Below are 26,053 nucleotides of genomic sequence, written 5' to 3' on the forward strand. Positions count from 1 at the left end.
ACCCACCAAGCTGCCCTATGATGGTAAAAGACGCCCCAATAATGACAGATCATGAATGCTCCTTTCATCTTCTCAATTGGATGGCTGACATGTTTTCCGATGATAACAATGATTTCATGTTAGAGGCACTTGCTGCATACTTTGCCTACACAATGGACGGTTAACTCTTTCCTAACAGCGAGCTACATCGAAAACCCACCGAGCTGCCCTCTGATGGTAAAAGAGGCTCCGATTATAACAGATCATCAGTACTGCTTTACTCTTTTCCATTGGATAGCTGACATACTTTCAAATCATAAAAGTGATTTCCTGTTACAAGCAGAAGCTACCTATTTTGCCTAAACAATGCTTCAATAACTCTCAAACAAGCCATTGACGTCCTCATTTCCTTTTGGTTTTCTATATTCTTCACGTTATTTTCCATATTTTCTTTTGAAGAACAGACCTATTTGCTTTACTAACAGTGGACATTATGATTTCGTGTTGTTAGACAGCTGATTCATAAAGTAATGATGTATAACCACTTGCATTTTCATATATCGTTCCTAAACTGAAAGGCCAGACACCTTCTTCCATTTATTAAAATATAATATACTTCCTTATAAGAGTGTACAATGTTTTTTTCCAACTATATTCATTTTTCTTCAACTATAGCGTTTGTATTCCATGCACTACTGACAATACCAATTACTGTGTTTTTTGCAAATTCTGTACTCATATTACATAATGATTTGCCTTTCAAATAGTACATTTCTAAATAAACATTTCAAATATTCACGGTTTCTCTTTTAATCCATAATCTCAACTGAAATGATTTCATATTGAAAAACTATTCATGGGTTCCACATAACCTTAACTGTAGACACTGAGGACCTTATTTATGAAGACCTTCCGCCGCCAGTGCCTCATTTTTTAAAATGGGAAAAAGTAACGCACCGGTGGCGCAAGGCCTTCATAAATAAAGTCCTGAATGTTTTCTTTTCTCGACCTCACTTACTGGTACTAGAACCTGCAAGCCAAATACGGCCCGTGAACTCTTTCTTAGTAGGTCGCGCACCGTAAAGACAGTTATACCACTGTTAACATTTTTTTTTTACTGTTACTAAGCACCGACACAGTTCCGCTTTACTCAGAGTTAATCACTGCTCCCACGCTTCTACAGGCCAGACGCTATGTCGTATTTCTCTCCTTATCACCCTTTCATCTCCACAATAACAAACAGTTGTCCGCCAGCCACCAGAGAACAGACTCAGATGCAGAGGCACCAAAGAGTGAACCCATCACCAACTGCCATCTCCGGCTGTTTCCATGGTTACACCTCATTCTGCACCTTGCTGAAGGCAGAGGTCAAAAGTTCATGTCTCAACGTTCTACAGCAAACTAAGAACACTGTTTTCCCTCCAGAAACACCTTCCAATCCACAACTCTGTTACATGTCTTGTTTTTTCACACCCAATAGTACTTTTCGTTTAACATAAACATTAACCTGTTCAATCTCCACTTGTTACAATCAACCAATCATTTTTATTTTTTAAACCACACCCAGCCTCTTCCTTTTTCTTTATTTAGAATTTCAACTTCTAACTACCATTCCACTTCCAGAACCGATCGGAGGACAACTACAAATCCCTTGAAAATGAAGGTCTGGCTAATAGGACACAGTTATATTCACTGGAGTGAAAAATATGCAGTAAGCAGACGAATTTGCAACCTCAGCTTACCAAATGTACACATAACATGGATTTCCAAAAGAGGATTGAAATGTCACCAATTGATTCCATTGGTGAAAACTTTTATGCATCTCCCAGAACCAGACCTTATAATTGTGCACTGTGGTGGGAACGATCTAGGCACAATCACTGGGGTAGGTCTGGAAATGCTTCTAAAAGACACCTTTCGACAATTGATGACACTTTTTCCTCGATCTGCCTTGGTATATTCCAATATATGCCAAAGACAGAAATGCAATTGGTCCAATCACCATTGTGCACAATTTGAGAAAGCAAGGAGACATGTAAATAAATCTGTTTCTGCGTTCCTCAGAGATTATAGCATGGGTTCTATTTACCACAACAACTTGCGATACCACATGCAAGACGTCTATAGGAGAGACGGTGTTCATTTCACGAATGAGGGAAACAGAATCTTCCTCTGCAACATCAGACTCTGCATTGGTACTTACTTATAAATGCAGAAAACACTCAATTAACACAAGGGCTCTTTTCAGAGCCACCTTATATCTAAGCACTCAAACTTCTGATTTACCTTCATTTTCACACACTTGTAAATAGGTGTGCGCGACCGGGTGCGCGCACCCCGTATATTTTTTTCGGGGAAAAATTATATCTTTTTGCGTTTAAGGGCCTTACTGCACACCCCGAGAAAAGCTACGCAGCAAGACAATCTCTACCTTCTCCCCTTTCCATGTTTCAACGCTTTGAAATGAACAATATGTTTACTCGCAGTGACAAAATGGCGGACAAAACTTCCTGATTTCCTTCGAATCGAACGTTAACAGACGTCACGCAGCAAAAAAAAATTCCGCTCACGCGCAGCCGCTTGAGTGCGCGCACGCGTGCGCGCCTATAGATATATAATTGGCTTTAACTTTAATTTTCTCAACAACTACTGAACGGATTTACACCATTCCAAAAAAAGCGTAATCTGCGAACAAGACTCTACAGTTTTGGCAAATTTCTTATAAATTCATTCACCCGTTCGAACTGTAGCCGAGTCTAAAGGTCCTATGGAAAATAACATGGAGAATACACGTTTTGGGACCCCCCTTATATCTCAGCCCCCTCTTGACCATCCCCCCCAAACTTTCAGGGAAGGAGCGCAGCGGACCTAGCCATCTTCTTTGAGAAATTCGCAAAGACTCATCCACCAGGGCCAAAGTTATTCCAAATAGAATGTTGAGGATTTCCTATGGAAAACAATCCTAACTATAACTACCTACTGGCAACCGCCAGTAGGTATATATATATATATATATATATATATATATATATATATATATATATATATATATATATATATATATTATATATATATATATATATATATATATATATATATATATATATATATATATATATATATATATATATATATATATATATATATATATATATATGCATGAAAATTCGTCATTAGCCAAAGCAGCCGCCTCAGCCCAACACTCCAACACTGACGAAGGAACAGACCCAGTTTTAGGTGCTTTAATCGTGGTGTTTTATTTCCAGCAAGCTTTCCGCCGCCATAACGCGTTTCGCCTTTCACAGCTTGATCACATGGCCAGTTCCTGAGAGCCAATGCCATACATTTAAAGTGCAAGTGCGCGCGCAATTTTTACAAAGTTTTCAACAACATAGAAAAAATACTACTTCATCCTCATGTGCTAACATTTATGCGAAGTTATAAACATACTATGTTAAAAGTACAAGTGGCTTAATTTATAAAATATATAAATATATATTTACACCTTAAAAACCACAGAAATTTAAATAACTGTATAAATACAGGTTATTTACAAAGTGAATGTGAACCAGCAAGAATTGATCTTAGATTCACAAGGTTAAGTTGTTCACATAATTACTCTCTCCCCAAATGTACAAGGCACTGAGCAGAAGAAAATAAAGCCCCAGTGGGCACAGAACCTTGTCAAATTGCACTACAATACTACACATTTCATTCTGACATTGGCACAAATTGAGTGTTAAGTAAATGAGATTTCTTAAAGTGCTCGTGCTTAGTGCTCAAAATACAACATAAACGAAAAGAAATCAATACTTGATCAAAAAAAACATGTTGTGTTTAACCCCTGGTCATACCCCATGGGCTTATCCTCCTCCTATTTGAACGAAGCTCTTAACACAGATTGTGAGGAGGCGTCAGATGGTCAGATATAACAACAACATTGTTACTACTTAAAAACCAAGTACCCATATGGCAGCACATGCAAATCACAATAATTAAAGAATTCATCCTGAAATAGCTATCGCGAAGGAATTTCAATATACAAATGCTCCCATCAAACTATAAACAAGTGTATAAATCTTCCGTCGCATTTAGACCCTGTGGCTGCTTGCTGTCTAATTCTAGGATGTATCTCGTCTCAAGGAGGCGTAGTTTTGCCTCCCGATCACCCCCTCTTTTCATGGGCCATACTGCATCGATGACAAAATAAAAAAGATGTACGGGGTTGGAACTATGCTGTTGTTCAAAATGCCTAGCAACAGGATAGGCCTGATCTTTGTTAGAGATAGCTCTAATGTGCTGAAGCACACGTTTGTGGACCGGCAGGCGGGTGCTCCCCACATACCTAAGACCACATGTGCACTCCAGCACATAAACCGCGTAATCTGTCTTACAAGTAAGGCGTTTAGTAATGCTCCTAGGAGTACTGGAGAATGGGACAACATAGCTAGATTTGTTGATCCCATGTTTGCATGCCTTACATTGTATGCATTTCTTAAAACCCCCTCCCAGTGCCTTCCACGTTGATGACATCTGTGGTTCCAGGGCATTTTGGACTAAGGCATTAGCCATAGATTTTGATTTCCTAAAGGTCAGGAGTGGTTTTTTCGATACCTTGTTGCCAATAACCGGATCCCCCAATATGAGGTTCCAGTTATCACATAATATCTTTCTTAAGGCTGAATGCTGCCGGCTGTATGTAACAATCATGCGAGGACTGCTAACCCCTCCCACCGCAGTTGTTTCTGCCTCCCTATTTCTCGGGATCAGGGCAGATTCACGGGATATCTGTTGGGTCCTCCTCTGTGCGGACTCAACCAAAGATCTAGAGTATCCCCTTGCAAGGAATCTATTTTTGCAAGCTTCCTGAGCTAAGGTGCATTCCTCCTCACTGCTACAAATGCGTTTGATACGCAACATTTCCCCATAGGGAATGCTGCGTATCAAATGGCCAGGGTGGTGGCTGGCTGCGTGCAGGATGGTGTTACCTGCCGTCGGCTTTCTGTATAGTCTAGTTTGCATACAGTTTTCACTGATGTATATTTCCATATCCAGAAAACAGACTCTTTTAGCATCAATGCAAGATGTAAAATGCAGGTTCAAACTATTTACATTCAGCCTTTCAACAAATTGCCTTGCTGCCTCCTCCGTCCCTCTCCAAACAAAAAATAGGTCATCAATGTAACGTAAATAGGTGACCACATGCTGTTCCATGGTTAATCGCAGATCCCCCGCCAGGACCTGTTCCTCCCATAGCCCCATGTGCAAACATGCGTAGCTAGGGGAGAAACAGGCCCCCATGGCGACACCTCTGATTTGATGGTAAATCTGATTATTGAACAGAAAGAAATTCTGCTCCAAACACATTTGGACCATGGATAACAGCATCCTGTTGTCAACCCCATAATATATGGGACGTTTGTTAAGGAAATGTTCTATTGCCTTGAGCCCATCTCGATGGGAAATTGAGGTGTATAGCGAGGATACATCCAAAGTCATTAAAACAAGGTCTGGGCCCCAAACCAAATGCTCTGTTTTACGAATGAAATCCGTTGAATCTTGCACATATGAGTCCAAACCTTTCACCCAATCCTGAAGAAAAAAGTCTATGTACTTTGATACATTTTCTAAGGAGCTGTCTATTGCGGAGATTATTGGGCGTCCGGGAGGTGTGGTACAGTTCTTGTGGACTTTGGGGATTAAATAAAACGAAGGAACCACTGGATGTTCTTTTCTCATAAAGCGGAACTCATCCTCCGTGATGATGCCTGCACTTCTCCACGCCTGGAGTTTGGCTGCCTGATCTCCCCATGTTGCCTTCAATGTGGGCCAATTGCTCTTTCTATAACATGCAAGGTCATTGAGCTGTTTTTCCGCCTCCTGCAAGTATAAGTCCCGAGGCCACAAAACAACATTACCCCCCTTATCTGCTTGACGCACCAAAATATTATTGTCCGCAGTGAGTTTGTCCACCAGTTGCATGTAGCTCCAATTGCGTTTGTTCATGACATTGCGCTTACTGTTAGTGGCAACATATAATTGTTTTAATTCTTTGGTCACTAGATCATGGTAAACGTCTATGTTGTCATGGAGCATAGTGGGCAGAAAAGTTGATTTAGGCTTGAAGGATGTCAAACCTGCTGCTGCATTTATTCGCTCCATGTTGCAGTTACCCCCTTCATTTCCAGAAGATTCATTCTGGAGAGACCATATCGCATTGACATCTTCCTGGTCTCCCACAGTCAACAAAGTGGGGCTATTAGTTTCTACAGGATTTTGTTTCTTGGATTGGAGACAGTGAAATTTGCTCAATTTGAGCTTACGGATAAACCTGTAAGTATCCATTCGTGCATCTGCGTAATTAAAATTGTTCGGCGGGCAATATGACAAACCCAAAGCAAGAACTGCTTCCTCCTGCTTGGTCAATTTCGTTTTTGTGAGATTGATCACTGAGTTGGTGTTTCCGATTGTGCTTGATTGCGTTTCTGGGATCGGTTCCATCTTCCCTTCGGGGGTCCCTTTGCTTTTGCCTTTGCGGCTCCTGCACTTTTTGCGGCGTTGGTTCCGCCGGTAGTTGTGCCTGGTGCTTGTTTTGTTCTCGATCGCAGCGTATCCCTGCGATCCAGGCATAGGCAATCTACTTCCTCCGCAATGGTAAGCCTGGTAAACCCCAACGCCTGGTCCGTTCTGCCTTCGCCTTCCCGTTCGCTCTCGATGTTGGAACTCAATTCCGAACTGGAAATGGAGTTGTCACGTGTGGCAGGCACTTTACTCTGCCCCCCCTTGACTCTAGCTTTCACCCCATCGTACCGTCTGGCAAAAGTAAAAATTTTGCCATTTGCATAGTCCAAGCGATCTCTCTCAAACTTGTAGGCCTTCCTCTTTTTGATGATTTCCTCTTCCTTATTTAAACGGACCAACATTTCCTCACGCAATTTCTTAATCTGATTATTTGTACCCAATCCAGTTATTTCCTCCTCCAATTTATCAATCTCAATCTGCAACTTTTCACGGTCACTTGAGGCATATTTCACCAGAATTCTCAGCAATTTTGCAGATGACTCTAAATTGGCTTCAGCCCATTCCTTCAGCATTAACGGGTCAGGGTTCTCGTAACTGGGGGCTAATGTTATTCTGAGCCCCCTCGGTACTCTGTTGACTTGCAAGTACCTTGAAAGAGACCTGTGCTCCCACCATTTCGATTGTTCTGATCTCATCAATTTCTCCAATTTCTTGAATAAGTCTCGAATGGTGGGATTCCCTGTGATTGCTTGCGCTGCCCGTGGGACTTGGCCAGACCCCCCAGCCGGGGAATCTAGGAACATCGTCTCCGCCGCCTCCTCCCGCTCACGCAACTTGTTTGCGGACATTACGGCACTTTAGGCTGGGAGCTTCAATCGCTCCACCACGATTCGCTGTTCGGTGCTAATCCAGTGAGCAAGCACCGTCACACATGCACACTCCTTACCGGATCGTCCTTAAACAGACTGTTCTCGCCGATTCACCTCTGCAAGCGCCGGCCGGCGCTCCCTTTCTACAGGTGTCAGCTCCAAAACAGTCCGATAATCCAAGGCACCCGGGGGCAACGCGGCTTACTCCTCCCGGAGTTCGTAAAACCTCTTCCGGGTTACCAGCCGAGGGAATGTATATATACATGGACAACAAGGTTGTCCAAGGTGAGAGCGGCCCCACTGGAGGAGCACTACCAACTCCGGGAAATGGTGCATAGGTAGGTAAAATGCCAAGCCGTGTCAGTGGCTCAACGAGTTTCATATATATATGAAACTCATTGGTGGGAGGAGCGGGACCTTGCAGCAACGCCAGGTTATATCAATGTTAAATATTGGATGAGATTCATCAATGACGTCTTTTGCATATGGCAAGGTGACATTTCAAGTGCACAACAATTTGTCGAAGCTCTTAATACCAACAACAGTAATTTATTTTTTACATCCAATATAAGCAGACAATCGGCCCAATTTTTAGATGTCCAAATTGACATAGTTGGGAATAACATCATGACATCACTTTACCGCAAACCCACTGCTGGCAATAGCATATTGCATGCCAGCAGCGGACACCCCCGACATGTGATTGAAAGTATTCCGTTGGGGGAACTTTTGAGATTAAAACGAATCTGCAACAGTATTGAAAAATTTGATGAGGGTGCCATAGCCATGATGGAACGTTTGAGGGCCAGGGGCTATAGTGAGACTATCCTTTCAAAGGCACTAATCAAAACTCAGGAAAGATCCAGAGTATCTCTCCTTACACCCAAACCCCCAGAAGAGGAGGATCATGATCATTCGCCCAGACTTATTATTGCCTATAGTCGTCAACACAGGCAAATAAAGTCCATCATCAACAGGCATTGGCCCATTTTAAAAACAGATGGTGTGCTGTGTTCGAGAGTTTCAGACAGACCTACTGTCACCTTTAAAAAAAGCCTACAGCATGCACAGCAAGTTAGTTAAATCAAGTCCAGAGCTGGTCAGTGGCAGTGACTGGCTCACCAGGGAGGGCTTTCATAAATGCAGTTCCTGCCGTGCATGCAAATTTGGGCAAAACACCACCCACTATGATAGTCCCTTTTCAGACACTAATGTTGCAATTAAGGGCAACTTTAACTGCCGCACGGAGTTTGCTGTATATGTCTTAACGTGCACCTGCGGCTTGAGCTATGTTGGTAGTACGAGGTCGCAGGTGTATGTGAGGATATTGCAGCATCTCCTTGCCATAGTAAATCATGACTTAGCCTACCCCGTGGCACGGCACTTTGACTCAGTGCACGCCAGGGACCTGGCGTGTTTGATTTATTTTGTCATTGATGCAGTGCCCTCTTTGAGACGGGGTGGAGATAGGGACAAACTACTCAGAAGGCTGGAGACCCAGTATATTATAGCGTTAGACAGTAAACAACCATATGGTCTTAACGCAACAGAGGACTTACACAATTTTTTATAAATGATTCCCTTAGTGCCATCTTTGGATATGGGGCTCCTGTGTATTAGTTTGTATAAGTCTTGGTCATCTTATTATTGAGCTTTGGATTCATGATGCAATTTATTTCCAACTCAATACCCCATTGAGCAACAACTTCAATTCACGCGGCAGATGTATATTAATTTGAAAACATCTAGCTATATATCTTTGTTAGCACGTGTGTTTATGGAATTTTTAACATCTCTCTTTTAGGATTGTACATAACCCGCAACAATACATATTCTTTCATTAGCTTTACTTTTTCACGAAATATTTCTTTGTTTTCTCTCACTCTCAAATATGCACATGTACAGAAGAGCACAAATTAATTTGGTGATCATTAAGTATTATATTTTTTGTATATAAATTGTACATAGGTCTTGATATTTATGATATATATAAATTCATGAAATTTGAATTTTTAAAGAAATGTTTTAGACATTAGCTCGTGGGTATCAAGAACATGAATTGTCACACGTATACTTATGTCACATGATTCAGTGGATCAAGGCTCAAATGTCCATCATCAAACTGATTGTTAGTTTACATCAATTTGCATTAGTCACTTTATATCCCTTGGGGTACCTGCATTCAGGCAGTAAAGATAAAGCACTAGTCACTTTGATAGTGCCCTTTTAATAGGGTAGCTGCATTCATGCAGTCATGATAATTTGTTGAGGACGTCTAAGAGATCTATGCAATATTTGTATGGGATTAAACGAATATATTTTATAAATGTCATATTATACATTTTTTTAATTATTCAGACGAAATACATTTTATAAAAACGAAATTGATTTGTTGTTTATATTGTATTATTTTCCATGCTGTGTTGTGATTATGCAATTACAATATGAAAAGTCATCTGTTTTCCCATTCAAGATTCAGCACCTGTCTCTATGTCTATATTCACTGTTGTGTGACGCACGTTAGGAGGTTTGGCCCTTAGGAGGGGTCAGGGAAACAAAGCATTTAAAAACAACAGGCTGATTACTCAACCGGTGTGTGAACAAGAGTACATGGTACTCGAAACGCGTCGTCTGAAAGGTCTTTAAATAAATTTAACATTTTGCCTGAAGTCGTGGGGTCTGTTTCCTTCTTTCGCCACGCTGTCGGCGTGGAGGTTTGAGGATTTGCTGTGCATATATATATATATATATATATAAAGTCCAATCCCCCTTTCCTTTCAAAGAGGCACACCGGCACTGGCTGGGTTGCAGTAAATCCATTTATTAAGTGAAATGACACGAAGGCAAGAGGCTTCCTTATCCCAACGTTTCTGCTTGTGAAAGCCTTGGTCACTGGAGGCAGTCTCTGTTTTTTTGAATTGCACCCACGTGGTCTGCTTTTAAACAGCGTGGGCCGTATTCTCTTGCAGAGTGCGCAATGGAAAACTTGAAGGCTTTAAATGAAAAGAGCATTTGTATGCTCCAACTTTCTTATATTGATGCCCTTTCCAATGCGGAAAAAATAATGTCAGCTTCATTGCACAGTTTGAAATGTTAGTATTCCACTCACTTGATTCAAAGCAGCCCCAGCCTACATTTTCGGATATACATCCTTCTGCTCCCAAACTCGCCACACGCCGAAAACAGGGGGCAAGCAGGTCAGGTTCAACCAGTAAATCAATCCACAGTGCCACGCAAATAGACCTGGACCTTAGCAGGGCGGCCAGTGATACTGTTGCGAGGCTTCCAGGAAAACATAAAGTCCAATCCCCCTTTCCTTTCAAAGAGGCACACCGGCACTGGCTGGGTTGCAGTAAATCCATTTATCAAGTGAAATGACACGAAGGCAAGAGGCTTCCTTATCCCAACGTTTCTGCTTGTGAAACTGCCTGCTGAACGGAATTTTACCAAATTTGGCAAAGAGGTAGCCCTTGGTTCAGACGCGTGCATTTTTGTTAAATGGTGTAAATCTGTTCAGTAGTTGCTGACAAAATCAAAAGTAAAATCACATATATATCTATGGGCGCGGTGGATCCGCACACCCGCCTGATCACGAGCTGCATGCTAATTGGCTGTCAACTGGCTGTCAACACTCCAAACCAGGAAGTGTTGGCAGCCATTTTGTGGATCGGTAAAACCGAGGCACAAGAAATCAGTGCAACAAGTGCGCAAAACGTAAAAAGGGGGCAGGGTAGAAACACCCTGACCCCCGAGACCTGCTTAGGGGGTTCCACATGAACCCCCAGGGCCCCCAAAAATATATATAGTTTTTTAAACGGCAAAATCCGTGCAGGGTGCACGGATCCTGCCGTAAAAAAAAAAACAACCCGCAGGCTCCAGCTCTTCTTTAATAATTAGCCCCCAGGGTGAACAAATCCCGGGGCAAAACTATTTAATGTAATGGGGGCCCAGAGGGCCCCCCAGACCCGGGGGCACCACACCCCGGGGGCACCACACCCCGGGGCTTTTATGAAATATGTGTGTGGGGGTCACAGCCCCCCTAGCCCTGGGGACCACCACTTCCCGGAGCTGCAAAATAGATTGGTGGGAGGGCTCAAAGGCCCCCCAATCCCTGGGAACCACCACCACCGGGGCTTTGTACATTGTGGCCCCCCTCCTGGAGCCCTCGAGGGCCCTGGGGTCTGCCATCCCCCAGAGCCGGCTCCTGCAGTGTCCTGGGGTGCCCACCCCCGGGACACTGCTGTTTGCTATGGCAAGGTGGGAACCTCGTAGCTCCCGCCTTGTCAAAGCAAACTGTGGTTTGGATTTTGAAAGAGAGAGCAGGGAAAGCTGCTCTCTCTTTCAAAATGCAAACCAGATTGCTTTTTCACACGGGGAGCTGCATGTCATGCCAGGGTTGTCGGATCATTGAACTGCAGTGCTTAATTTGTGACGGTGCTTGCAGGTGCTTAGTATCGGCACTTATTTCCCAGGGCCAGGTCTACATGTGATATCAGCTCACTAAGGTCAAAGTGTCTCTCTGCAAAGAGCTGAAATGCATGTAAATCCATTCCTGCCTGGGTTCATTGTTGCCTGATTGGGATTGGTGCATAAGATATTTACATTTAGAGGCACACGGACGGCACCCAACCACTGTCACAAACTGCGCAGGTGAAGTCTCTGCCTCAGCATAACAGCAATAATAGTTGCTACCAATCACTGATTGTAAATGGATTTTAAGCCCACCCGTTGCACCTTGACTGTTTTGAATCAAGTGTTGCCTCACAAGTCTGGCCAATGTAGAGCAGTGTCCCCACATGTCACTCCCCCATTCAGTAGCACCAACCATTCTCTTCTTAGTAAAACTTTGAGCCCAGGCACTTATTCTTTTCCAAATTAAGTACTGGTGCAGGGTGGGCCTGGGCAGTCCCTGAAGCCTCGGTGGTCCTAGGCAGTGCCTTATTTGTTCTGTAATCACACAGGCAGTACTTATGGTGTTATAAAGTGATACACTCATTGAACATTTGCAGTTGTACAATTACCCAGGCTTCATTTGCCTAACAGTTAGTTAGATTATGTTTTGTAGGTACACTCTAATATTAAATAATGTTGTTCTTAAAATCTCCTATAAACAGATGATTATCACAATAAATAATAGACAAGTGTTGTCAGAAAAAGAAGACCTATAACTCAGTTATTTATTTTTAAAAAAGTAACCTTTATTAAAACAGAAATTAATAGAAATGTAACTTTAATAGAACAGTATAATAAAAAAACGTGGGTTGGACTCCAGTGGAAGCAGCGTAGGAAACCTGCAAGACAAAAATGAAACATAAGTATGTGTGCTATAAGGAAGAGGTAAAGAAAGCTAGTTCGAATGAAAGGACCATAGCGAAAATGGAAGAGGGGGGATTGGGTGGAAGGGAGAAGGGGTGGGAGAGTCAAAAGAAGAGAGTGAGGAGGAGACAGAGCGTCGGCCTATTGCACTTAGCCCTTAGTGTTTACCCTCCGTCACCCGTTTGTGTAGGATGCAGGGGTCTGCAAGAAAGAGTGTGGTTTAGGAAGTCCTTAAAATTAAAGACATGAAGCCAGAGATTATGGGCCTTATTACGAAGGAAGGGCTATAACATTATCGCCGCTTTCGCAGCAGGAAACTGCAGCTAAAGCGAAGATAAGGGGATAATATGACCTTGTGAATTCCCTTCGAAGCTCAGGTTTTGGTGTGAACCTGGGATTCTATGGGAATTCACAAGGGCATATTATCAACCCCTTATCGTCACTTTAGTGGCAGTTTCCTGTCGCTAAAGAGGAGGTAATGTTATCGCTGTTCTTTGATAATATAGTCCTACATTATTAGATACTGGAAAAACGCTTGCATGCACCTGTGCTCCCCAACCCCTTTCCCGCACTGTGCTCAATGGTAGGACTTGCACACCGAGGCTTCACTGCTCACCTGCCACCACTTGTTTGTCCCACGACGTGTTGGTGCAAGATCTGAGTCGGGGGTACTTTTGTTTGGTAGACCAGGTCTTCACAATGGAACAGTGTCTTGATATTGCCATGGAAGGTGTTAGATTGCTCAGGGCATCATTGCGCAGAGAGCTCCCACTCAGCCCGTGTTAAGCCAATCAATGGAATTTCTGTAATGAGAGAAATAATGTAATGGTGGAAACGTCTGGAGGTAAATGAGTCAAGTCAAGTCAAGTCAAGTCAAAAAGATTTATATAGCGCGCTACATACCCGGAGGGTCTCAAGGCGCTTGAAGAAGGGTGGGGAGTTATTTGTTTAATATCCAAGTTTTAAGTTGCTTTCTGAATGCTAGATGGTTCTGCGTGAGACGAAGGTGAGTGGGGAGTGAGTTCCAGGTTTTAGCTGCGAGGTAGGAAAAGGATCTACCTCCCATGGTGGTTTTATTGATGCGAGGAACGGTAGCAAGGGCTTGGTTGGAGGATCGTAGCTGACGGAAGGGGGTGTAGAAGGAAAGACGTGTGTTGAGGCATTCGGGTCCAATTTCATAAAGTGCTTTGTGTGCGTGGGTTAGGAGTCGGAAAGTAATCCTCTTATTGACGGGGAGCCAGTGGAGGTTTTTCAGGTGACTAAAGATGTGGTCTTTACGCGGGATGTCTAGTATGAGTCTGGCTGATGCGTTCTGGATGCGTTGGAGTTTATTCTGGAGTTTTGCGGTGATACCGGCGTATAGGGTGTTTCCGTAGTCCAGGCGGCTTGTAACCAGTGCATGGGTGACCGTTTTTCTGGTATCTGTGGGGATCCAGCGAAATGTTTTTTTGAGCATGCGAAGAATGTTGAAGCAAGATGATGAAACGGCGTTGACTTGTCTGGTCATCGAGAGTGAGGAGTCCAGGATGACGCCCAGGTTCCGTGCATGGTCCGTCGGGATGGGAGCTTTTCCAAGGGCCTCTGGCCACCAAGAGTCGTCCCAGGCGGAGGGGGAGGTACCTAAGATAAGGACTTCTGTTTTGTCTGAGTTCAGTTTCAGACGGCTATGATTCATCCTCTCTGCTACATCTTTCATTCCTTCATGTAGGTTAGTTTTGGTGGTATTAGGGTCTTTGGTGAGTGACAGGATCAGTTGAGTGTCATCCGCGTAGGAGATGATGTTGAGGTTGTGTTGGCGAGCGATGGCCGCGAGGGGGCTCATGTATACGTTGAAGAGGGTGGGGCTGAGTGAGGACCCTTGGGGTACGCCGCAGATGACTTTAGTGGCCTCTGAGTTGAATGGTGGGAGGCAGACTCTCTGGGTTCTTCCGGTGAGGAACGAGGTGATCCATTCTAGTGCTTTTCCTTGTATTCCAATGTTTCTGAGGCGCTGTAGAAGGGTGCTATGGCAGACTGTGTCGAAGGCTGCAGAGAGGTCGAGGAGGATGAGGGCGACTGTGTCGCCGTTGTCCAGTAGAGTTCGAATGTCGTCTGTTGCTGTGATGAGGGCGGTCTCTGTGCTGTGTTTGGCTCGGAAGCCGGACTGTGAGGAGTCGAGGGATTTGTTTGTTTCGAGGAAGGCGGCGAGCTGGTTTTTGACAGCTTTCTCGATGACTTTGGCTGGGAATGGAAGGAGCGAGATAGGGCGGTAGTTTTTGAGTTCGGTGTGATCAGCTGTGGGTTTTTTCAGAAGGGCGCTGAGTTCTGCGTGTTTCCAGCTTTCCGGGAAGGTGGCGGAGTTGAGGGAGCAGTTGATGACGTCTAGAAGGTGTGGTGCTTTGGTGGAGTCTGCTTTGTTGAAGATGTGGTGAGGGCAGGGGTCTGTGGGGGATCCTGAGTGGATGGAGTTCATCAGGCGGATGGTGTTCTCAGTGGAGATTGGGTTCCATTCATTAAGGATATTCAAGGGGGGTGAAGGTCCTGCAGAAGGTTGGGTGGGTTGGTCTCCGGGTCGGTTGTCGAAGCTGTTGTGGATGTCAGCGATTTTGTTGTGGAAGAACGAGGCTAGGGAGTCGCAGAGGGCTTGAGAGGGGGTGATGTCGTTGGAGTTGGCTGAGGGGTTGGTAAATTCTTTGACGATGTTGAATAATTCCTTGCTGTTGTGGGCGTTGTTGTCTAGTTGGTCTTTGAATGCGGCTTTCTTGGCAGATCGGATTAGTTGGTGGTGTATGCGGGTGGCGTTCTTGAAGGCGTCCCTGGTGTTGGAGTTTGGGTCTTTTTTCCAGGCCTTCTCAAGAGAGCGACAGAGTTTCTTGGATTTCTTAAGATCATCGTTGAACCAGGATGCGTTTTTGCTGTTAGGTTTAATATGACCCCACCCTCTTCAACGTCTACATGAGCCCCCTCGCGGCCATTGCACGCCAACACAACCTCAACATAATCTCCTACGCCGACGACACCCAGCTGATACTCTCCCTGACCAACGACCCCGCCACCGCCAGAGCCAATCTGCACAAAGGGATGAAAGAGGTAGCCGAGTGGATGACGACCAGCCGCCTGAAACTGAACTCAGACAAGACCGAGGTCCTCATCCTGGGCTCCTCGCCCACCGCCTGGGACGACTCCTGATGGCCTCCCGCCCTGGGCACCGCACCCAAACCGACAGACCACGCACGCAACCTGGGCTTCATCCTGGACTCCTCCCTCTCCATGACCAGGCAAGTCAACACCGTCTCCTCGGCGTGCTTCAACATCCTACGCATGCTACGGAAGATCTTCTGGTGGATCCCCACCGAGACCAGGAAGACCGTCACCCAGGCCCTCGTCACCAGTCGACTGGACTACGGCAATGCCCTCTACGCCGGTACCACCGCCAAGCTCCAGAAGAGACTCCAGCGGATCCAGAACGCCTCAGCCAGACTCATCCTCGACATCCCACGAACCAGCCACATCTCCGGACATCTGAGAGACCTGCAATAGCTCCCCGTCAACAAAAGAATCACCTTCTGCCTCCTCACCCACGCACACAAAGCCCTACACGACCAAGGCCCGAGCTACCTCAACAACCGAATCAACTTCTACGCTCCCAAACGCCACCTCCGATCAGCCAACCACACCCTCGCCGCCGTCCCCCGCATCCGAAGAGCAACAACAGGAGGAAGGTCCTTCTCCTACCTGGCCGCCAAGACCTGGAACTCCCTCCCGGCCGACCTGCGCCTGACCCAAGACCACCTCTCCTTCAGGAAGAAGTTGAAGACCTGGCTGTTTGAGCAGTAACGGCACCCCACCCCTCCCCCCCCAGCGCCTTGAGACCCTACGGGTAAGTAGTGCGCTATATAAATGTCTTTGATTGATTGATTGATTGACTGATATGACGTTTTTCAGCGGTGCTAGGATGTCGGCGCTGTTGGATAGCCATTGGGTGAGGTTAATGGCTGCTTGGTCGGGTTTGAGGAGTGGGCAGGGGCGTTTTGGAGAAGCGATGCGGAGATCTGATCGATGGTGATTTTGTTCCAGTTTCTTCGCATAGTAGGTTGAGGATGGTTGATAGAAAATAGGATTTGAGTGCATCCTTCGTTTTTGAAGTACGATCAACCAACTGTTAGTGGTAATCGTGGTTCAAAGAGGAGTTGGAGTGCATGTGAATACACAAGGTTAAATAATAATATGTTATGGCAAGGTTTACATACAAAGGAATAGAGCGCATGCTGGAAGCATAATGTTCGCGTGTAATGCAGTGGCGGGAGCCTGTGTGCATGTACACTTAGTAAGGAGCTCACTACAGTGTCCTAAAAGTCAACGCCACATGTCTGTAGGGCAGCGCTGTCCATTGGCTCAGGTCTACAGTACGGTCCAGCAGGTGCTTAAAATTAGACCGATGTGACTGAATGAGGTCAGAGATCACATCATTACGGATGGCAACATCACTTTTTTGCAGGTGCGCACTCAGGGTGATGCACCCCACTCCTCCCGCAGAACTGCCCTCAACAGGTGTCTGCAGGGCAGCGCTGCCCGTAGGCTCAGGCCTACCTTATGGTACAGCTGGTCTTTAAAATGAGACAGAGCTGTGACTGAATGAGGTCACATATCACATCGTTAGTGTTGTTTGCGTTTGTGTCCGAAACTGTAAAGTCCGGCCATGGAACTGAATTCAGCGCCTAGGTTTCTTGTTGTTCAATGATGTCAAAGTTCCTCAAGTGATGTATTGATGGCATTTTAATTTCATCATTATGTAGCCTACGTACATTCCAGGAGCAGAGTTTTAGATTTGAGGTGAGGAGTTCTTTTCTATTTTTATACGTCTGAGTGTTAGGTGCCTGGAACAAGAGCCTGGGAGAGCCAGGTACAATCTTGAGGGTTCTTCCGATGGATCATGCATTTCCGCCTGCCTCATTGTTTATCCCTTGTGATTTATAATTATCCTTCTTGGCTCTTCTCCAATACTGTCTAGTATGAAATGTACTCCAGGTCTTGTCATAGTGTTGCAACTATATTGTTTGTCTTACAAGAGTTCTAGCAAGATAGCTGAGTGGGATTTCATAGGAGGGGGAGAGTCTTGTTTGACATGCTTGTTTGCAGATGCAGTAGCGTTGGACTTCAATGAAGGTGAGGATAAGGAGCATATCTTAGGAATAGTGGAAAGCATAAGATTTGTAGTAGGATGATTGTAGACCATTGAGGGTAAAATTGGGTTTGGTTGGAAGGTGCATGCTTTATGAGAAGACAATTAAACATGTTCAAATTATACCCATTTAAACCAAGTAAATATATTGAGGTCATGATCAAAAGAACAGTCAAGCTGGACATTTTGATAAAAGTTGGTAGCCTGCACAGTCAACAGCATACAAATTGCTAATAAATTATGAGGTACATATGCCTCAGCTATGCTCAAAATGTATGAGTAATGGTAAAACTTATTTTACAGATTATGCTTTAGATAAGACTTAGCAGAATATTGAAAGAATTTGCAGATGAGATGAAATTGATAATGCTGAAGCAAATAAATGTGGAAGGAGCATTCAAATTGAGGAAAGATTAAAAGAAAAAGCACTTAACAAGAGGCGGCAACCTGCCAGAAAGAGAAGACAAGACACTCCATTGTGCAGCACAGATATAGTCTAAATTGGCCACCATCCTCGGGAGTGGTGCAGAGCTCCGGGCTTTAGTGGATTTTTTGTTCAGCGGTCAAGCTCTGCCACACACTTGCTGTAGGACCTATTCTGTCTAAGCTTCAGTGGGAACACACTCAGTGGTCCTAATATTGTTGTGGTGAGGATCCCTAACTTCCATGTGTGTTTCCCTATTCAGGTGGCCTTTACAGAACTAGAATAAGGTGGAACGATGGTGGGGGCATTTTCATGTTATCCAACAGATTAATGAAACATAATTCATATTTTGTAACTCGTTGTGTGAATAGAATATAGCTGGACCTGAATAGGTCTTAGGCATGAGGGAGCACGGTTAGTCATTTCTTTACATTTCATGAATTATAAAGCTTTATTAACAAACAGTACTCTACATACAAGCACATAACGTATTCTAATACATACTTAAAATTATATAAAAACTAGCACTTTCCGAAAAAATATTTTTTAAAGCAGCAAGCTGACAATTGAAAACATTTGTCAGCATTTGTACATTTTTGGGGCTGTGCTGTGTACTTTCCTATTAGGTTTGAACAACGACCCTAAACAGTTTTAGGATCAATGTGTTGTGCACAAATAGAGTATAAACGATTGACAATGTTTGCGAACATCTACAAAGTTATGACATTGAGTACATCCATCACAATGGGCCACACTCTTATCCTTTCCCTGTGAGCACTAATTCCTAGGTCTATACATAAACGTATTTCTGTTTAATATTATGTTCTGTGGATATTCTGCAGTAAATATAATTAGTTGTCAAACAATATACATGAATTAGATTTCAAATCTAGTTTTGTGACTTAGATTTAGGATATTTGGAAATACTGCTTTGTATTTGTCAATTAGAGTATTCAGTACCCCATGCGAGAGATAATATTATGTTAAATCACTGTGATAGTTTAAAAAATGAGGTTATGGTAGTTACAGAATGCATTGAAACACTGAATGCATTGCAATTTTTCTCTTACTTTCCATGTTCCTCTTTTTACAGGGACCTGGTTCGAATTCACTCCCCATGATTCTGGATTCCCCGATTATGGAGCATTTGTCAACACCGAAGTCATTGGAAGTCGGTTCAAGAAGGGAGACATAGCAAATTTAGAATCAGAGACCACAATCTGCTACCTGCGAGGTTTAAAAAAATTACAGATACACACTTATTATTATGTGCAAGTTATACATTTTTAGTAATAGATGTTGATCGGAAAATCTAAAGTACAGTATTTGAGATATATTTGATAAGTACTTTGAGGAGGAAAACTAACGTAGCTTATAGATGCGTCTACTGTGAATTTTGCAATATTGATAACCATTGCGAAAAATATGTGGGTAAAAAATCTATGGCTGCTTTATGCATGAGCTGCAGCTGGGTTTCTTCCGATAATAATAGAACTTCTATTTGTTCACCTAAGTGTTTCGCAAACCTGTTCCAAGTTTAGGCAAATACGGCCAGATTCATCAAGCCAAAAACGGCTCGCAAAGAGCCAGATTCTGAGAATCTGCCATTTGCAAGCGCTATTTTTGCATTTGGGATTCATCATCCCAAATGCAAAAATCACATTTTTAGAAATCGCATATTTGCGAATAATTGCATTTAAGGAATCTCAATTAGAGATTTCCTAAATACAATTCAAGAAGCATTTAAAAATTGCGAAATCGCTATTGTTGACCGATATTTACCGCAAAGTCTGACTTTGTGGTAAATAGCGAAAACTTAGAAAAATGCACTTTAGTGCATTTTTCTAAGTTGTATGTTACACACACACATGTCCTTTGGACATGTGTGCGCGCAACGTCAGTCTGAAATTACATTTCAGGGGTGCTACAGGGTGTCCTTTGGACACCCCTGGCACCCTTGAAATCGCATCCTTATTTGAGATTAGCAAATCGCTAATCGCAAATAAGTAATGACTCCCCATTCATTCCCGTGGGCCTTTAGGCCCATAGGAATGCATGGGGAGTTATTCCTTATTTGCGATTAGCAATTTGTTAATCCCAAATAAGGAAGCTGTAGGAATCGCAATTTTTTTAGCGATTGCTACATGAATCCCTTTTTGCAAGTCCTTAATAGCGATTCCTTAATAATCGCTATTAAGGACTCGCGCAACGGGACAATGATGAACCTACTTGATAGTCCTCTTGATGCCAGTGATCAGCAGCTCCATCCATAGGAACACAAATGAACCATCATTAGGCTGCGAGTAATTGCTGTTTTCACCTACAATTTCTCAGATTCGCCAGCTCCATGTAAGAAATAGGGGGGAGGGGTGGAATGTGTGTAATTTGCTTTTTAAATGAAATGAAAATCTCACATTTAATCTGTTATTTTAGTGCAAACTGCATTCTCGTATACATTTTTGATGCAATGGTGATTTTTGCGCTGAACCAGTATTGCAAAAAACGAAACTGCTTCAAACAATATTTGCTCGCATTTTGGTCGTTTGCATTGTTACCAGGCTCTCACTCTATAACTCACAGCGAAAAGGAGGGAAATGATGTGACATGGCATAATGGTGTAATCTGCAAGCATAACAGTAAATTCTCAAATTTACACAAATTATGCTGTAGTAATTTAATTTTCTCCAAGACCTGATACAAATTCCATGACAGGCTTTCTTGGAACATCATATGATGTGCCTTCCTAAGACAAATTCCAATAAGCAAAGTGATAATGCAAATGTAATCTAAAAATGTTTCCTCAATTTTGAAGGGTACATTTCCAGTGCTGAAGTAGCATCTGATGTGTTAGTTGAGATGCAGGGTCATATGGTACTTAGGTGCAAATATAGAGGCCCCAGCAGCACCGATAAGCAAATGCGCTCCCAGGAGCAGCGACTCAGCCACCTTCTTCTCTTTTTGCAGTGCCCAATGTAGCAGCTGAGGGGACGTTTGCTCTGATCAGGAAGGTCAACAAAGGCAGGCGAGCTAAAGAGGGAAAAACCCTCCACTAACAGTCTTTCAGCAATGAAAACCCTCATTCTCCTACACCCCTGACATATCAATCTACAGTTAGAAAACCTGCTAAACTACTTCAAATGAGTGCCCAACAAAGAAACCTATTTGTGATAGAGTATCATCAATCAACTCGATTCAGAAACATTTCCCTTTTTGTTCCACAGGAAAAAAGCTACACATGTTTAGCATTTCCAGGTGGGAAAGGTGTCATTACTGGAATGCATTTCAATAGGGTTACAGACCACTATGTTACAATTATGTAGGCTCTGCAATAACTATAAGGAAATTGTTGTCCATATAGTTTGCTAAATCCTTGAGATGCTCACCCTTTTGAACCACTCTTTAAAAAAATTGAGGCTCTGCTGTTGCAGACAAATGATGATTTCGTGTTTACATATCACACATCTACCCTTGGCAGTGCAGTTTGTCAAATTCCTGGTTCTTGAGAAAAAATGATGAAGGAGGTCGCTAACGCAATATAGATACAGCATTAACGTCCACTCCCAGCATACACTTTACAATTCTTCTGGTTTCCTAGAATTTTCTAGTTCCACTATGCAAGGAAGTCACTAATAATGCATTCTTTAATTAACTTGTTATAGTAGGGACTTCTAAATCTGTAATGATTTTTTTAACGTGGCATAGTTGACGCTACTCAATGTGAAAATACGTCTTAAACTAATTGTCTAAACGACTATTACCACCATAGTTTTGCACTCTTAATATGATTCGAATAAGTTCACACAGCACTTTATTGATTATTATTTGGCATTTGCACTGGTTTTATGACAGTGCAGCTTTTTACTTGTGTATTTGAGAAATAGTATTGTGATTTTATTATCGTATTCATGGATGGTTTTAATTAACAATGCCATGATACAAAATCCAGTTAAGCACAAAAGGTTATAGCAGAGCGCCCCATTTTTGAGGTCTTATTGTGAGAGCTAAACTCAAACAAACTGTAACAATACCGGGGTCCATTGTTGTGATGTTAAAATGTGCTTCACATATAAATGCCTTTACAAACATGATTGGTACGTAGTTAGTTCTGGTACTGAAAGAATCTATTGCATGAGACAGCATCTTGCATAATGAGCAATATGTATCTTTTACGTGATTCAGTGCCAAAGCTGTAATAAACAACATATAGGCCAAGCAATAAATGACCTCGATGCATGCTTTAGGAATTGCAAATCAGTAATAATGATTAGGTAATCAAATCAGCATCTAGCTAATTATCCTAACTTTGTAGACCATTTGCTATTGGATTTAAATATTTTTCGCAAAGCAACATTTTTTAAAAAAATGTTTTTATTCAGTTCTTGACATTCCATTCATTACATTCAATACAGAGAATCCAAAAAACAATGATGAGCTGAAGAACAGATAATATAAAATAACACCATCTTGGAAGAGATAGAACTTAAAGAGAAAAATTTCTCATCAAAAACAAACATAAACAATTAATCAAAGTAGGTCCCCCATATTCATTCAAATTTGCGCAGTCCCCCAATCCTTTGTGCATATATAAATTCACTTTTCCTTACTCTCTTCATTTTCTCATACCATTCATCTACAGATGGAACTATATCTGACTTCCAATACTTTGAGAATCAGTGATCTAGCCACCGCTACTATAATATACACCAGTTTTGCCAATGATTCAACCAGATTAAGCTCTGGATCAAAACCAAATATAATCGATTTTTCACAGTTGATAATCGTACAATGCAAATGAAGTGAAATCAAAGAAAAAATGCCCTCCCAGAATGCCCCGATTCGGGGACAGAAGGCTACTATATGAGACCAATTAGCCAAATCCGGTCGAGAACATCTAAAACAGGTAGACGACGTGTTACTAAACATTTTAGCAATGACTGCGGGAGTATAATATAGCAGCCATTTACTAAAAAACAGCATTCGTCTCTAGTTTGCTCCTCTCAATACTGAAACATTTAACTTATTTAAGGTTTTCCAAATATTAACTGTTAAGTTAAGACTTTCATGCTTCTGCCATTTTTTAGTTGCTTTGGTACTCAGATCCTCCTCTCTACTCTGTGCTAAACTTCTTTTCCAGTTCCCTGGTTTCATGAAGAGTGAAGACCAAAAGAGATCATTAGTTAAATGTGAAGCTTGACTAATCTGTGCTAAGTCAATTTGAGCAAAATTCTTATACAGTAAATTATATGAGCCCATAAGAAGAAAATGTCCACCAATTAGAGAAGTCATATCATTAGGGGTTAACCAAGCTTCATTTTCCACGAAATTCTGAAGTGTTGTAAACCCCAATCGAACCCAATTTTGTATAATTTCTGGCCCCATTTTTATGGCGAAACCTAAAATAGCTTCACTTAATGGAGTTATTAAGCTAAAGAGGGGAAGTGAGTATCTCTTCAACATAGCGTCACGTTTTAAAAAAAAACAATTTGGAACCTTATTTCTGACTAGTTTGGGAGATTTAGGTATGGATAATGGAGAGGGAATTTCGGCTTCTTTACAGATTGTCTCAAAAAAATGTTTTATAAACAATACCTTACTGGACATTAGATGTTTGAATCTCGAGAGATACTGTGCAAAATAAGCATAGTAGTAATCTTTAAGGTTTGGGAGACCAAGACCTCCTTGTTCTTTTTCTTCATATAGAGTATTGATGGCTATTCGAGGTGTCTTTTTTGTCCAAACGAAGGCTGAGAACATAGATTCAATTTTTGGAAAAAAAGAGCCTGGTAAAGAGCAGGGGATAGTGGAGAACAGAAAATCGAATAGGGGGAGTACCGACATTTTAATTAATGCCACCCGGCCTAAAATAGACAAAGGTAGGGTATTCCATCGTGAGAACATATCACAAACTTTTTTTATTAAGGGTTCAAAATTCAAAAAATACAATTCGCTTACAGATGGCGTAAAATAGACACCCAGATATCTTTTGGGTCTATTATTGATACAGTTCTGAAAATCCGGGTGTAGTTCGGGAATTATACTACCACAGATTAAAATCTCAGTTTTCTTCTTATTGATTCGATACCCCCGAGTGCTTCAAATTCTGCAAAAACAGAAAGAGCCTGTACTTGCGAATGCATCTCAGGTTTAAGAAGAAGCATTATATCATCTGCATATAATTTAATTTTATCCATAGAGGCCATAGGTGGTAAAATGTCTGTACATTTCCGGATTGCCACCGCAAGAGGCTCTATGAAGAAGGCAAAAAGAACATGGGACAGTGGGCACCCCTGCCTTGTCCCTCTTTGTACTGAAATTGAGCCCACCATGGATTTATTGATAAGCACATGGGCTTTTGCACCTTGATACAAGTTTTTAATTAAAGTTATAATTTGTGAGGGGATTCCAAAAAATTGTAAAATAAAAAAAAGTGTATCCCAGACCGCAAAGCAACATGTCTTAAAGACAGACCTGCTGGACTCTCCACATCGCAGGAGATCTCAGAACTGATTTGTTTCCACATTCCTAGACAAATCTTTCCTTCTGATGCTTTATGAAAATGCAGATGTGTCAGTTGAGCACTCACTGAACGAACAATCAGGGGTGGCTCCTCCATTAGGGCAGAGGAGCGTCGCCCTACTGCTTTCTCTTAGTGCGAGAAATGAGAAAGAAGAATGTTATGCCTGGTTGGGGGTGGGCGGGTGGCGGGTCGGGGAGGAGTGACTTGCCCAATGCTTTGGGCCTGACTGTTTGGTCGGCCCTCTGGGACTGACCAAACCAGTCATGCGCACTCTGCATTTTCTCTATATAAGCTTCATACAGCCTACTTAGAGAAAATGGCCTCCCTACTGGAGCCGGCTGTGCACCGTCCGCATCCATCACAACACTGCCATTGCAGGATTGTGATTGGCTTACGGGAGGATTCCTGTTCATGTTCAGCAGTAGGAAAAACGTCAAACGCGAGACCTGGCCCAGGAGCAAAGGCAGTGTGGGTCCCGGGCAGGTAAAATATTTTTAAATAGCCCCCGCGCAAACCTCATTGTGACCTCCTTACTGGCCCCCCACCCGTGAGTCATATGAGCCGCGACTGCAAACAATCTACTACTACCTGAGGAAGTGAGGAGACAAAACCTCATAGTGGAAATATAAATGACTCAGTACAGGTGGTTTCTTTATGGAGAGGTCAAGAATTAATCAAGCATTAACATCCATGTTTCATATACCTCAAATTTAGTCAACAAACAGGACTTACGGTAACTAGATAGTCCACACTTTTTTCTGTCTGTTAATCCCTCAAACATATAGGTGTCTCTGCTCATGTACTTTCCGATTGTATCAGTGTTCCGTGGGAAGGTATGTTTAGCTATATATATATATATATCAGTGTTCCAAAATGCAGTATGTCTAGCTAAATATAGGTGTTCCGTGGGATAGTACGTCTAGCTATATATTTGTGGTATATGTGTTTGAGCCTCTGTGTATTGGTTTGTGGACAGGATCTGTGATTCTCCTTGCCTTACAATAGTATCTCTTTCCATTGATTAAAACCATCTATCACGTATTGCTTTAGCATTCTGTTTCCATTCTTATCAATGAGACACCTGAGGGTGGCTACAACTCTTGCTGTTACCCTTTCAGATCTCTTCCAATCCCTCTCTCTTGCTACTTCTTTTTTCATTTTCACCTTCTGTCCCTTATAGTGCTTTACAATGGACTTGAATCAGAATTATGTAATAGAAGAAGAATAGGCTTAGAATTACGGTTATTCTCTCACCAGAGGTGGTG

The 26,053-nt window shown here is 42.7% G+C and overlaps 1 protein-coding gene across 2 annotated transcripts in view; it reads left to right on the forward strand.

Annotated features, from left to right (window-relative positions):
* LOC147712933 (cytosolic phospholipase A2 gamma-like) overlaps nt 1–26,053 on the forward strand; it is a 735,829-nt gene that overhangs the window by 287,364 nt on the left and 422,412 nt on the right. For both annotated transcript variants that reach the window (XM_086923597.1, XM_086923598.1), the window contains exon 8: nt 19,365–19,505. In XM_086923597.1, coding sequence (XP_086779723.1) covers nt 19,365–19,505 — 141 coding nt within the window. The remainder of the gene's footprint in view (nt 1–19,364; nt 19,506–26,053) is intronic.

Source organism: Lissotriton vulgaris, chromosome 5, assembly GCF_964263255.1.
Source record: "Lissotriton vulgaris chromosome 5, aLisVul1.2, whole genome shotgun sequence".
Taxonomy (NCBI): domain Eukaryota; kingdom Metazoa; phylum Chordata; class Amphibia; order Caudata; family Salamandridae; genus Lissotriton; species Lissotriton vulgaris.